General features: G+C 40.5%; 1 protein-coding gene across 2 annotated transcripts in view; it reads right to left on the bottom strand.

Moving 5' to 3' along the window:
- The window catches only part of SCAF11 (SR-related CTD associated factor 11), a 51,123-nt gene extending 37,859 nt beyond the window's left edge, over positions 1 to 13,264 (bottom strand). Inside the window, exon 1 of one of the 2 annotated variants that reach the window (XM_067314377.1) lies at positions 13,139 to 13,264. Coding sequence is in view for 1 of the 2 variants with exons in the window: in XM_067314372.1 (XP_067170473.1) it covers positions 11,121 to 11,153 (33 nt within the window). In the remaining variant the exon portion in view is untranslated. Of the gene's footprint in view, positions 1 to 11,120; positions 11,170 to 13,138 lie in introns of those variants that run through there. The other variant, XM_067314372.1, reaches the window with a different exon arrangement.
- Between the last annotated feature and the right edge of the window lie 281 nt (positions 13,265 to 13,545).

Raw genomic sequence — 13,545 nt, 5'->3', positions numbered from 1 at the left:
TTACTCAAAAAGCAGCAGAGGAATTTAATTTTACTACTACTGAAACATAAAGCATAAGATGTTATCAAAATGTACATATTATTTAACAAAGAAACCTTGGAAAGACTATTTTCTCCACTATTTTAAAAGAGACGTTAAAAGCAGCGGAACAGCAAAAGGATTAACACTAAAAATCACTAAAATTTTTATAAATAAATCAAAAAACAAGTCTAAAAAAAGAGAAAACAGTATTTCAAGAGCAGCAGAGAGCACAGAAAACTAGCGTTTTATTTATCTAAAAGTGTGATATATTGCTTTAGTTTCTTTTAAGTTTTAGAAGACTTGTATTTCTCAAGTTTTCGTTACAGTTGCATGCTACATAAGAAATCTCTATTCTTGGGCAGGGGCAGGAGGTGAAAGAAATGAGATCAATTTTCATTTGTCTGATTCTCCCAGTCACCAAGTCTTACGATCTCACATGAAGTGTTCCAAGCCCAACCTGGCAAATAGGTATCTGAAGAATGCCAATATTGAAAGAATAGTTGTACTGAATTCCATTGACTTTTACAACCAACACATTGTGGGTTTAGTTACAATCATTCAGTTGTTGATGCGAAGTATTAAAAAGCCGCCTGAAACGCATGCATGAAAGACGTTTGACAAGACAGCAGCAAGTACCTATGTTAGTGCTCCAGAATGGACCCCCCCCATGCATTCTAAATAAATATTTTCTCTTTAAAGATAACATTCGAAGAAAAGTTAAGGCATAGCATTACAGTCATGATGAGATTTTTCTGGTGCTTCTAGTAAGCTTTCAGTATAATTACTTTGGAACAGAAGTTCCTTGTTTCATTTCAGATCCCAGACAAAAAGCAATATACTGGTATATTAAACTGAAGAGGGTGAACAAGGATACTTTCACAAATTGAGGAGTGTCATCCTCCCCCTCCCCGCCCCCAAATTATTTTTTTAAGGAGTTAAACATTTAAGTTTCTCGGCTACTGCTCAAAGGAAACTCCAGTTCTTGTCTTCAAGGAAGACAGATGCCAAAGACACTCACCAACAAAAGTGCTTAAACAGAGTGAATCGTAGAATGTAGCAATAGATTCATCACTGTCAGTCTAAGGAATGTAGCCCTCAAGATGTACTTAAATAACTCCATAAGACAAACAGATACAAATGCAAGTTATATCACAGAAGAGTATGATTTTATATTAATATATAATACTTTACAGTTTATAACCTAAAAATACAGATTTAAAACTTCATTGATGCACTGCACATGCAGAAAGAAAAAACTTGGTCTGTTCAAAGTCATGCAACTGAATTTCCTATTAAACTAAAAATCTATTGCATTAAAATCTTACAATCAAATAGACACAGAAACATAGTATGAAAGTTTACATCAGCCTAACAAGTGACACACATGAAAGTGGCATGTGTCTGCCTTTTGATTGGTCTAGCCACAAAGTCTTTATAAGTTCTTTATGTCCTGCAAATAAAATGCAACAGCTAAATACACCCCTCCCCCATACAGTAACAAGTCTAGGGACCTTCTACATAGAATTACATTTCTTCAATTGAAAAAGGAGGAAGGAAGGGATTGGGGGGCAGGGGTGAAATCAAGAACATGCAACAAAGCAACCTCCAGTAAGCAAGTGCAAAATGACATCCAAGACTGGTTTATTCTTGTTCCCTTAACTTCAGGCATTTAACTCAGGAAACATTTCTACATAACTTTCAACTTCTTAGGTACATGTTGCATCAATACTTAATTTTAGGAGTGACTTGACCCATTTCTATAAAAATATTTTCAGGTCTCTTGAAAAAGATTTGTGGTGTTCTATTAGCTGTGTTTTGATTTCTTTATTAGCTCAGGTTTAGTCAACCATATGTTCATTTATTAAGCAAATACATCTCCTTAATGTATAAAGTTACATGAACACCCTTTACTTCCATCAAACTTCTGGGCAGCAACTAAAATAATCAGGGGTCTAACCTGCCATATGCATTTTGAAGGTCTTCAAGAAACTTCAGAAGGATGTTTAAGACTCTCCCTCAGCAAGCAAATTTAAGGAGCACGCACCTTGAAAAATCAGCTACTAATGGTAGAAAAAGGAATGCGCTCTGGAGTTCCCCATAACCTCTGAACCATTAAGGAACAAATGGCCAACTGTCCAATCCATAATAAATGGATATCCTTTTCAGCATTTCTTCTTCCACACTCTTAACAGCAAGAAACTAGTAAGCATACTTACATTGTAGCTGCTCTAGCTACAGTTGTGTCCCTACTAGATTTAGTACTTTCAGTTTTGCGGCCACCTCAACAAGAATGAGCCGAGTATCAGCTGAGGACACTCAATGCTTACATGCCCAGTGAGCATTTACAAAAGTATACAAGACACCACCACTAATAACTGTCTCCTAAGCAAGGGAGGCATGCACAACTCAAGGGAAATATGTGCAAACGCAGCTTGAGGAACTGCCACAGTGGCTCAGATGTTGAGATTATCTCATCTGTAGCTCTTTTGATGGTCAGACAGGTTAAGAGTTTCAGGGAAGATTTAGAACCTTACAGTAGACATACACAAGATAATCTCCTTCCTGCATAAAGCTTATAATCACAAACTGGCGTAAAACCAGCCATACAGAACTTCTCATGTTAAGTCAAGGGAGTAGATAGTATTCCTCACTAGAGTTTAATACCTTGAAGACATATGCCAAACATATGAGGGCATTGGAAAAGATGTCCTTTTATAATAACTCATGTATTTGAGAATACTCCATGAACTGTAGGGCACGACAGGACTTTTAGAGTGTTATGTGTCAGGATGCTGCTACAAGTCTAGCTTCTGGCATTTAAAACACTTCAGCTTACTGGACAGTCTAAGAAGCTAACCAAACAACATAATATCAGTTTATGCATCACTGTCTTGACAGGCCATGTCAATCTGCAGATTTCTTCAGTAATCTACAATTGTTAACAATAACTGAAGAACATTTAAAAACAACTGTCATTCAACTCCTGGCCCACATATTTTGAAGGAATGTTAGTATGCGCATGATACGTTATTCATATGCATGAGGATGATTATTCGTGCTAGCCTTACTTAGAAGAAAAACACTATTCAAAATGCTTCAGCAGGACCCAAAACTAAACCAGACACTGCCAACTTGAAAACACCTTTGTATCACAAGCCTCATACTTTGGTGTTAATACCTGCATAACAGCATGATGCTGATATAATGCTCTTAAACAAGAATTAAGATCAAAGCCAAAATGAACAGATTCTACACACATGAGAGACTGAAGAATAGCAATGAAGTTAGTAGCAACAACAGGTATCTATCTACTAAGGAACATCCCATATCCTTCTGTACTGGGAAATTTCAGCACACATCCCAGGAAGATTACAAGATTAGAAAAGATTTGAGGGTGGTCTTTTGTTTACTTGCTTAAGATTTTTGTTTTTGTTTTTTGATAGAGACATTCATAGTAGCTTTGAATGACTTGGAACAGGAAAAAAACCCACAGTACATTACAGTCTGGATTTTATTTTTAGCTTTATTGTCAGGACCAAACCCCTAAGGTTAGCTAGTCAGTGTTTGACAGAACATCTCATTAACTTCCAATTCTCACGCAAAGGAAAAATTCAGCAGCCCAGTATCACCCAAGGTATCAACAAAATCCAGCCTGCTGAAGGACAAGCACCCCCTCGCCCCAAAAATATCAGTCATACATTAGCCTGTTCCCCCGATCTACCAGTCTTCATGTTCCTTTCTTTCTCACAGTAAAGATAATTCTCACAGATTTGTACCCTGTAATAAAGAAAAATAAGGAAGCAGGACATAGAAAACAGTAATATTAACACTGGAAAATATGCAAGAACAAGATGACAAATCCAAAAATCTTGTGCTAAAACTCAATCAATATATCACAGTCTCCAGTGAAACTCCAAGTTCCATCCCAAGAAAACATTCCAAAAGAGCAAGCCATTTCATCAGTCTTTAGTATACAACTTAGGACAACACAATGCACCAAGATCTGTGAAACACTACTATGCTTCCCTCAAAAGACAACACATGTAAGGGCTCTCTCAGTCTCTGCTGATTTGCTCACCAGCATCAGCTTAACTACTGGGACAGTCCATACATAGACTGACACTTCCACAATCCAGGAAAGGTATCACATTTGACTGAAACAGTTAAAGTATCAAAGAAGGAATATTTGTTCTCTTTCAACTGTCTTCGACCAAAACACATGGAACTGAGTTACCCTATAGACATCAGTTCTCACCATGCTATCACATGAGGCCGAGCCCCCCTTTTCTAAGTAAGCTCATGAAGAGGTGACAGCACAGCTGATTACAAGCTTGCAGGGCAGTAAGCAGCTTTTAGACATAGCAGATTTGAGTTCAGTACTGAATCACCAGTTACCTTACTGGCACTGATGCATAATTACCTACAGAAGGCAAATTTCATTTCTCATCTTTCTGCACTGTCAACCACGAAACATTTTGTTCCATTAGGATAGGTGGCAGAAGTTTAAGATGAGTTCAGGACACATCCCAAAGGCTCATACCCAGTAAGAAGCAATGAGAAACTGTATCTCAGCAGATTCCCTCCACAAGTGAACAACCTAACTCAATTATCTCTCCAGCATTTTCAATATCTGCCTGAAGCTGTGAGGTTAACTGATCAGACCACACAAATCTACACACCTGAAGTGGAGAGAAATGACAGTTCTAGTGCTATTAGTACATTAAGGGTGACCACTGACAACCAAGATGGCCCAGTGCTTAGACAAATTCAGTTTACAGATTGAGAACTGGCTGAAGCTTACCTACATTTTTGCAAGGGAGAGAAAAAACAAACAAACAAGCAACCCCTGCCCCCCACCCCTCCAAACAGCACTTTTAGGAATTAGTTGCCACAGTGCAGTCTCCTTTGATTCGAAGCATGTATTCACAGTTGATCAATCTAACCGGCAATTCAAATCTATGCTCTTGTCCCTACTGGCTCTTCAGTCACTTTTCTCAGGTTTGTGAGAAGACTGCTCTCCACTTGAGCAGAGGACAGTCAAGGTTACTCAAGCCTTTGTCAGCTCTTGGGAATGCAAAAGTATCAGGGACAAAGTCGTGCATTTTCCCCAGGCACTGGTCTAAGGTAACTCTGCAGAGTAACTCTTCAATAAGGGTGCCGCTCATAATACTACTTTCTAGAAACATTCTGAAATATCAGAGTCAAGCTCCAGGCCTTATCTTTACATAAGTCTATGACTGGGCCCACAGAAGCTGTAAGACAGAACAATCATTGAGGTTTGCATATTATGTCATGGCACCACAGTTAACTGCTCCCAAGCAAGAGCATATTCATTTATACAGAAGACAGGAAAAAAATAATACAAGTTTCTAAGACAAAGAGGATGAAGTCGATACTCACAGAAGTTGAGGACCAATCTGTTTTTTTATTTCCAAAAGGGTATTTTTATTAAAGTAATATGCACTGTGCTGTTGTTTCACATGTGCACATGCACAACAAGAATCCCAACCAAAACAAGCACTGTATCATAACTACCCCTATTGGGAGAAGATGCACAAGTCAGGTGGGGGTCAGGTGCTAAATCATGTATTTTCATATACTACTGATAAGACACTGAAGTACTGTAGTGATTAACATAATACAAAAAGACCCACAAAAAAACCAGTATGATGTACTTTGTTTTCTCTTTCATAACATTCTCATATATGTAGGAGTCAGTGCATAGGTGTTTCTTCTAGTAGTCTGTGACTAAACTGTGTGAAACCGAGATTTAGAAATAACAGAAACTAATTAGGGATTAGATACTATTGTCATGGTGCATGTGGTTCAATCAAAAGTAAACCAAATCAGCATAAACTCGTGACCCTATATTCAGCTGCGGAAGGGTCCTTAGTCACATGCATACTTTTGCAGCTGGAAGGGATAGTGTTACAGACCAATGTCAGCAAAAATGGCTCAGTCATTTCCAAGAATAGTTAAAAAACAAAAAACACACACACACAAACACACACAGTGCTTTTCTCACATTCATTATGATTTTTAGCCACTTGAAAGAAACCAATACTTTCATGCTTTCCAGCAAAAAGCAGAAGTTTGGCAGTGGGTCACTGAGATCAAGAATATGCTTCCTGCAGATGCAACCCTTCCAAGTCTGGCCAAGTCACAGATCTGAAAAAAGTAAAGTTTATATTTACTCAGCAAATCTTTGCTACTCGTTGCATTTAGTTTTTCCACAGACTGGATTGCCACTTAGCATACACTAATAATTTGAACTTCCTATCCCATAGCTATGCTGCACATGCAACATTCCCACAAGATGAATGAGCATACTCCAGCCAGTGCTATGGCAACACAGCAGGACTTGGTGCAGTCATTGCTCTGATGCTAAAGAAACCAGGAAGACCATCTTTATGTTTCTTTAATACCATCCTAAACATGCCCAAGCAGCTAGACTCAAACACCAGGGAAGCAAGAGCTGAACCAAAGGACCTTGGCAAAGACAGTGAGAAGTAGAAAACTAAGACTTGAAATCAATGGAAGAAAAAAAGGTGGTCAAAACTGATGGATTAAAACACAGAGCAAGACTGAACCCAAACAAAAAGCTCAGAGGGTGCAGCAATGGCAAGAAGCATACTTACTATGCAAAAATTAATGGAACAACAAAGCCAGAGTGGTAGGTGATTAGAAAGTTGTATGGAGCCAGAAGAGGAAGGGCTGAATTTTGCAAAGGAAGAAATTGCATGCAATGGCCTAATTAAAGACTAACTTTATTTTTCCTTACATCCACATCATGGTAGCCTTATTTCTCAGCTTCTGAATGTTGAGCCTCTGCAAACTGAGGAGTGTTTCTCTAATAGAATGCGTAAAATGATAGGGGAGCCTGTACATTATATGTATTTAAAAGTAAAAACCCACTACTGAAAATTACCTACAACTAAACACATGCCCTTAAGAAAAAAAATATACTGAATTTGAGATCTCTACCAAAAAGCATGCTGTTCTTTCATTTTAAGCATCAAGTGTCTAGTAATATATACTCTTTGGGTATTTAAAAAGAGATGGGTTTCCATAAAAAGTAAATCCGGCTTACAAGTAAAATATACAAACACTTAAAAACAAACAAATAAGAAAATAAAGTCCTTTTATTAAAGGTTTTGCCTTGTTCAGGCATACTCTTAAAAAATGCACTAGATGAAAGCTATGGTATCTGAAACATGATGCTCTATTTCCTTTTCACTTTGCATAACAGTATTTTATAAGCTTAGGTCAGATACCTACACTTTAACCTTTTCTAAATCTCTGACAAAATAAGGACACACTTGATTTTTGGAAAATGGTCGAAAAATAAAGAGTTTACAAAGTATTCAGCATGAAAATTGAAACAATTTTGAGTGTCATTGTATTTTACACAGAATCTCTTAAAATACCTTATAGAACAATAAAGCATTAGACCTCATTTTAGTAGTAGAGGTGGGAGCATAAGTGGTTTCAGTTACTGTTGATCTTGCTTTTAAAGTCCTTACTCAGTGAACACTTTCAAGATAGCTAAAATAAAGCTAGAAAAATATAGCCAGTAATGCAAGACATGAGAGAAGGTTTTCTTCATTTAACATCAATAGCAACAGACAAAAGGTAACAGAAGCTGTTAACACAAAAAGGGAGGAAAGCCAGAGCTGGGCTGAAAAAAATCTAACTTGAACTCCATCATCTTTACTTTCCATTTGTGAAAATAGTCTGCTAACAGAAAAATATACTCATCATCATTCCAGCTACTTTCATCACACAGGTGGCATCAAGAAATCCCCTGTAACAAAGCAGGACTTTACTGTGGATTCTTAAATAATCAACCTTATTTAAGATTCTACCTTGCTGCAAAACTTCCAAAAGAACTTAAGTTTCCCACATCAATAATATTAGAAGCTATGTACAACAATGGACCCCATTTTTCAAAGCTGCTTGCCACAGTAAACCACAAAATAACTGCTGGTACCAACTGACTCATCTCAAGAGTTGGAATAGCTGCCCTTCTTGCTAGGGCTGATAAAGCTGCATTTTAAAATCACAACCATACAGACTGAGAGAGAAGGATGTACTTTACCGTCATTTTTATAGGTACCTGATAACATATAAGACAAAACTCAAACTCAAGGTAGTCCTAATAAACTACTTTTTTTCCCCCCAACCATTTCATTGGACTTCCCATTTTATTACACCTACCCATCCGCGGGGATCACTACTTTTTGTACTGCAACTGACGAACTACGAATGTTAAAAAAACTGCCCAAGAAGAGTAAGTGCTTATTCAGTGGCTGTATAGAAAGCAGAGAAGATTTCATTGTCTTTCCTTCCTCTGTCTTCACAAATGTTGAAGTAATTTGTTCTTGATAGTGAGCAGTCCAGTTAGCACAGCTCTCCTATTCTTCACAGCTATCCTCAATTTCTACACTAAAACTGAAGTTCTGAATATCAAATAACATCTCTGTTAACACAGACAGTTATTGGAGTCTATTAGAAAAAGTTATCAGACACTGCAAATTAACCACTGCACACTGCATTAGAAGACAGTTTATTGAAAACATTTCTTCAATACCCTACTGGATAGCAAAAAGCATACATCGTTCTCCCCTATTCTCTCCTTCACCCTACATATACATACACACACACACACATATATATATATGTAAAATCCTAAACTCAGAAGAAATGCCACTGGCCACAGAAACACAAAATTGTTATCTTCTTATGTTTCTTGCAATGATGGAATAAGTGCTAGCTGTATACCAATCACTGCATGCACCAAGCTATGATCCAGTCCATGGATCATTAACCAAACTGTCCTCAATCTCTTCAAATACAAATACACAGAGTAGGAAGGGGAGAAAAAAAAAAAAGATCAGCTTTATAGAAAACTGAATAAAACTCCAAATTAAAATGATCCAACATCTGATATAACTGAGATTTTACAATCTCCTGGAAAGAGGGAGTAATACTGCTTGTTGAATAGAGATACTTTGTGAGAGAGCATTATTTAATAAAAAGATAATGTTGCCAAATGGAGATTTGGGTGAAAAGGTGAAAACACTCATTTTAGCACAAAATAAACATACATACATGTTGGATTTGTGTATGCGTTACCCGATTGAATGCATTTTATACAACATTTATTTTAATGTTGCCTACTCAGTAGATAATCAAATCATCCTCTGTCAAGTCAGTTTACTACTTCCCCAGCCTATTAACGACAACTTCCACATTTGGTTGACGTTTGATTGTTTCTCCAGCTAAACATCTTAGGGAAGATATATCAATCAGATGTGCCATAAAAATAAGCTGCAGGAAAGCAATACTTCTAAAAGTAAGAGACATTTTCCTTAATTTTGTTTATTCCTGACAGAGAAAAAACTGCATGTTGAATCTGATGTGGGCCACTGAACTATAGGTGATAAATATTCAGCCACTGAGAGTCTCTCCAATGCAGTCACCCTGCCTTTGGCTCTCCATCAGCCCTAGGTGTAGAAAGAGAGGCGACAGAAAGTTGTTCAAGACAGCAAAGCTGCAGCTTTAGGGAACAGAAAGGCATGCATATGTTCACCTTCTACCTTTCAGTAGCTACAGCTCTCCGCCTGATATTTCACGGCTGCAGAAGACTAACTCCCTGCTCAATGGTGTCATCCTACTCAAATCGTTCAAGATACCAAGACCAAGTGATTCTCAGACCCCCAAAACAAACATTCACAGCCTTTCTGCTTGCAAACCGTGCCCCATTCCTCACTTTTTTTTTTTTTGGGGGGGGGGGGGAGGGAAGAGGACCAGACAACTAGGAAAGAAAAAAGAGAAGACAATCTCACTGTACTCTCATATCCTCTCAGACCATGGTCACTTTCCTTCTGGGCAAGGGGGCCTAGTATATACAAAAGAAACAAAGTGTGCCTATGTGGCTGAAAAGCCATGAGTTAGCCCTGTTCTGAAGTACTCTTTACAGAGTTCTTTAACATATAAGCCAATTCAACACTATTTCTAGGTCTGCAAAAGAGGCAAAAGCCCCTCAGCAACAAAGACATATAAGTCTACTTTAATCTTAGCTAAACTTTAGGTTAGCTGACTAACCACAGTCATTTCAGAATTCATTCATCCAAGTTGATAACAGTGGTTGTCAGCACTAAATAATCAATCTGGTTAGCAGCAGTAACTGGACTAGATGTTTTTTCACTATGAAAAAGGAGTGTCTCTCCCCCCTCCCCATCTGAGATTGCTTGCAAGAAAATTCTCACCACTGAACAGTGGGTTTGTAGTAGGTAAGGCTTCAAGAATTCTGGTATAGCAATCAAACTTTTTCCAGTAGTGTTTTTTCTTTAACATCATATATGAAGGTTTTAAATATATCATTAATTGAAATAAAGCCATGCTTAAAATAAATTACTAAATAAAGCCAACTTTAAGTCACTTAAATTTCTGTGTATGTTTTCACACTGTCCTGATTATTACAAAATTGAGATGATTCTGCAAAGAATACCAGATAGAAACTGTGTAAGGTTTATGATAGTTTTCCACCAAATCTCTAGAATTCCTGCAACAGGTAAAAACGGATGTTTGTAACCAGAGCAAAACCATCATGCATCAGGAGTAGCAACAAGTTCTGTAAAACCAGAGGCTAGAAGTCATAGATAAAGTTTGTCAAATACAGTCACCGAGAGCACAAAGATAAATTCTATCATCTGGATATTTCAAAAATGATAGCCGAGTAACAGTAGTGTATATTTAAATCTCCTTGTTAAGTCAAATTCAGTTCTCACATACTCTGTCAAAGTGTTTGAGCAATATAAATTAATGTTCCAAAAAAAAAAAAAAATCAAATTTCTGAGGAAGCATTCCTGATCTTAAAAGATAACCTGGATATGAAAGGAACTGGTGATCATGGTTTTACTGTTTTTACTGTGGGTCTGAAAGAGAGCCTCTTCTAGGACCACTTGGATGAGAGAGAGGTGTTTTTTTTTTTTTAAAGCCACAAAGTTATTGTCCATTCTGCATATGCCTGACAGTTATTCACAAACACACTTTAATATGAGTGGAACATGAAACAAAAGTGATATATTTCTTACTTGGGTCATCCATTGCTTTGAAAGTTGACACATCAGCAACTGTAAACTACTGGAAGGAAAGCAGCAAGAGATTTGACATTGTGACTTCTAAATGAGAAAAAAAAAAAACCTAAATAACTCCCCAATCTATTTCTCTTGTCTCCTCTAAGAGGTACAAACAAAAACAGAATAGATATCATATTCCTAGAAATTCTAAAAGAAGCATTTGAAAAAGTACTTGGGATCATTTCCGGGTCCTCTTTATACAGCCACAGAGGATGTTAGTCTGTTTTGCTACTTTGCGAATCTCTACAGCCTTCCAGGTAAGAGAGACAAACTATCATGGCTGATCAACCAAATAATAGCGACTTCATTTAAGAAACCTAATACTTTTCTGTTGAGATGGAAAGACACCATGACAAGAGGAATAAAGATTTCTCCCATTCTTCCTGTTCCATGTATAAGAAACTTTCAGCACCCATGTAGTAAAACTCTGCTAAGTTAAGTTACATTTCACTTAAAATTATGATACATTGGAAGCTGAATTGAAAGCCTAACACATTAACGATATACAAACATAATACCACACAGTAATTTGGCTTGATCTCCATTTAAGATACCAAAGCCCTAAAAGGGTATAAGAATCACAATCTTAAGATAGCTGTTCAATAAGGGGCATTTCAATCCATTATATAAGCCATTACTTCAACATGAACAGTCTTAATAATCTCTTGTCATTTTTAAAAGATGTTTCTCTGCCAACTGTACTTACTTACTGATACTAAACATCAGTATCTGACTCTTCACCTAGTTATCTATATCTCATTCTTCCTAAAAACCTTAAAATTCATTTGCAGTCCAGAACAAAAATATTATGGGAGGAAGGGGACCAGGATTAGTCCTACCCCAAATCGTTCTGCTTTGAAGTTATAAACTTGGAGTTTATCAAAGATGAGTTATATTTGGGGCGTAGTCTAATAATATTCTTTAACACACACTAAAGGGAAAAAAATTAGGACACAATGTACTCTAGAAAACATGAAGTGCAAAGTCTCTCACTGGCTTGATAGCTGTATCTTTTCCAGTCTCCAGCGTTATTCAGTACAACTTCATTGACTTTGTTGGTCTCAATTTTTCAATAGTCAGAGAGCAGAGCTGGACTTTATTTTGGTCTCTCCATGTAACTTCCTCCACAACTGTAAAGTCTTAAAGTAACTCTTGCTACCTGAATACCAGTACTCCAGTAAATATGCCGATATTTAAGATTTGTAGGCAGCTAACTCAGAACCCGCTTTTCAGAAAGCTTTTCACTCCAGAGAAGAGGACCAGCATTATATCCCCTGAATAGGATCTTTGTTCACATTACCGCTGCAACAAGAATGTCTCCACGTGAACCTCGCTCGCACATCACCACGACGCAGGGCTCCCCGGCTTGCTGTTACTACTTCACAAAAGACTCCGCCGGGCGGTCGCGGCGCAGGGAGCCGGGGAAGGGGCAGGCCAGAGGCCGGCGCTCCCCAGGGAGCGGCAAAGCGGCCCCGCGCAGCGCCGGCGGCAGCTGCCCCGCTTTGTTTTCGCTCTCGCCCCGGGAGACGAGCCGGGCGGCCCAGAGCCGCCGCAGAGGCCCCGCGGCGGGGCGGCGGCCTGTCACGCCGCACCGGCTGGGGTCAGCCTCTCGGCCGGCGCCACGACGCCGGCGAGCAGCACGGCGGAGGGAGAGAGGGGAGGGGAAGAGAAGGGGGAAAGCCCGGGGCCGGGAGCGTGCAGCAAACGCCGCCCTCTGCCCGCGGAGCAGCCTCGCCGCCCCGGCCGGCTCCGAGCGAAGGTGAAGGCCCAGCGGGAGCGGCGGGGCAGCGCCGCCCGCCTCCCCCCCTGCCCAGCCCGCGCCCCGCGCCGCCGCCCCCCTCCACGGAAGGGCCCGAACTACTTTCGCTCGCCGCACGCAAACTCCCGAGCGGCGCTCCCCGGTCCCGTCCCGGTCCCGTCCCCGCCGAGCCCGCCCGCCCGCTGCCCTGGCGCCTCCCGCCGCCGCCGCATACCTGGCGCCGCGGCGGCCCCTCGCACGGTCACGGCGCCGCGGCCACCAACATGGAGGGGAGGCTCCGGGTCCCTGCGCCGCCGCCTCAGGGCTTCCGGGAGCGGCGCCCGCCGCCCCGCTGAGGCCGAGCAGCGCCTGCCCCGGCCGGGAGGCGCGGCGGGAGGGCGGGGGCGGGCGCGCCACCGCCGCCTGGGCTCCGAGGGGCGCCGGGCTCAGCGGCGGCCGCGCCGCATGTCCGCGTGCGCGGGGAGTGCGCAGCGCCCGCAGGGGCCGCGCGGGGGCGCTGCCCAACCGCCTTCCGCCGCGGGCGAGCAGCGGCGTGGCGGCGCAGCCGGCAGCGAGACGCCTCCAAACCGTCCCGTGCCGCCGGCGAGAGCATTGTGGGAAAGGTCCTCCAGCGCCCTCTTG

This window comes from Apteryx mantelli, chromosome 1 (assembly GCF_036417845.1).
Source record: "Apteryx mantelli isolate bAptMan1 chromosome 1, bAptMan1.hap1, whole genome shotgun sequence".
Lineage (NCBI taxonomy): Eukaryota > Metazoa > Chordata > Aves > Apterygiformes > Apterygidae > Apteryx > Apteryx mantelli.
The sequence above is the reverse complement of the archived record's forward strand: the minus strand, read 5'-3'. Positions and strand labels throughout refer to the sequence as shown.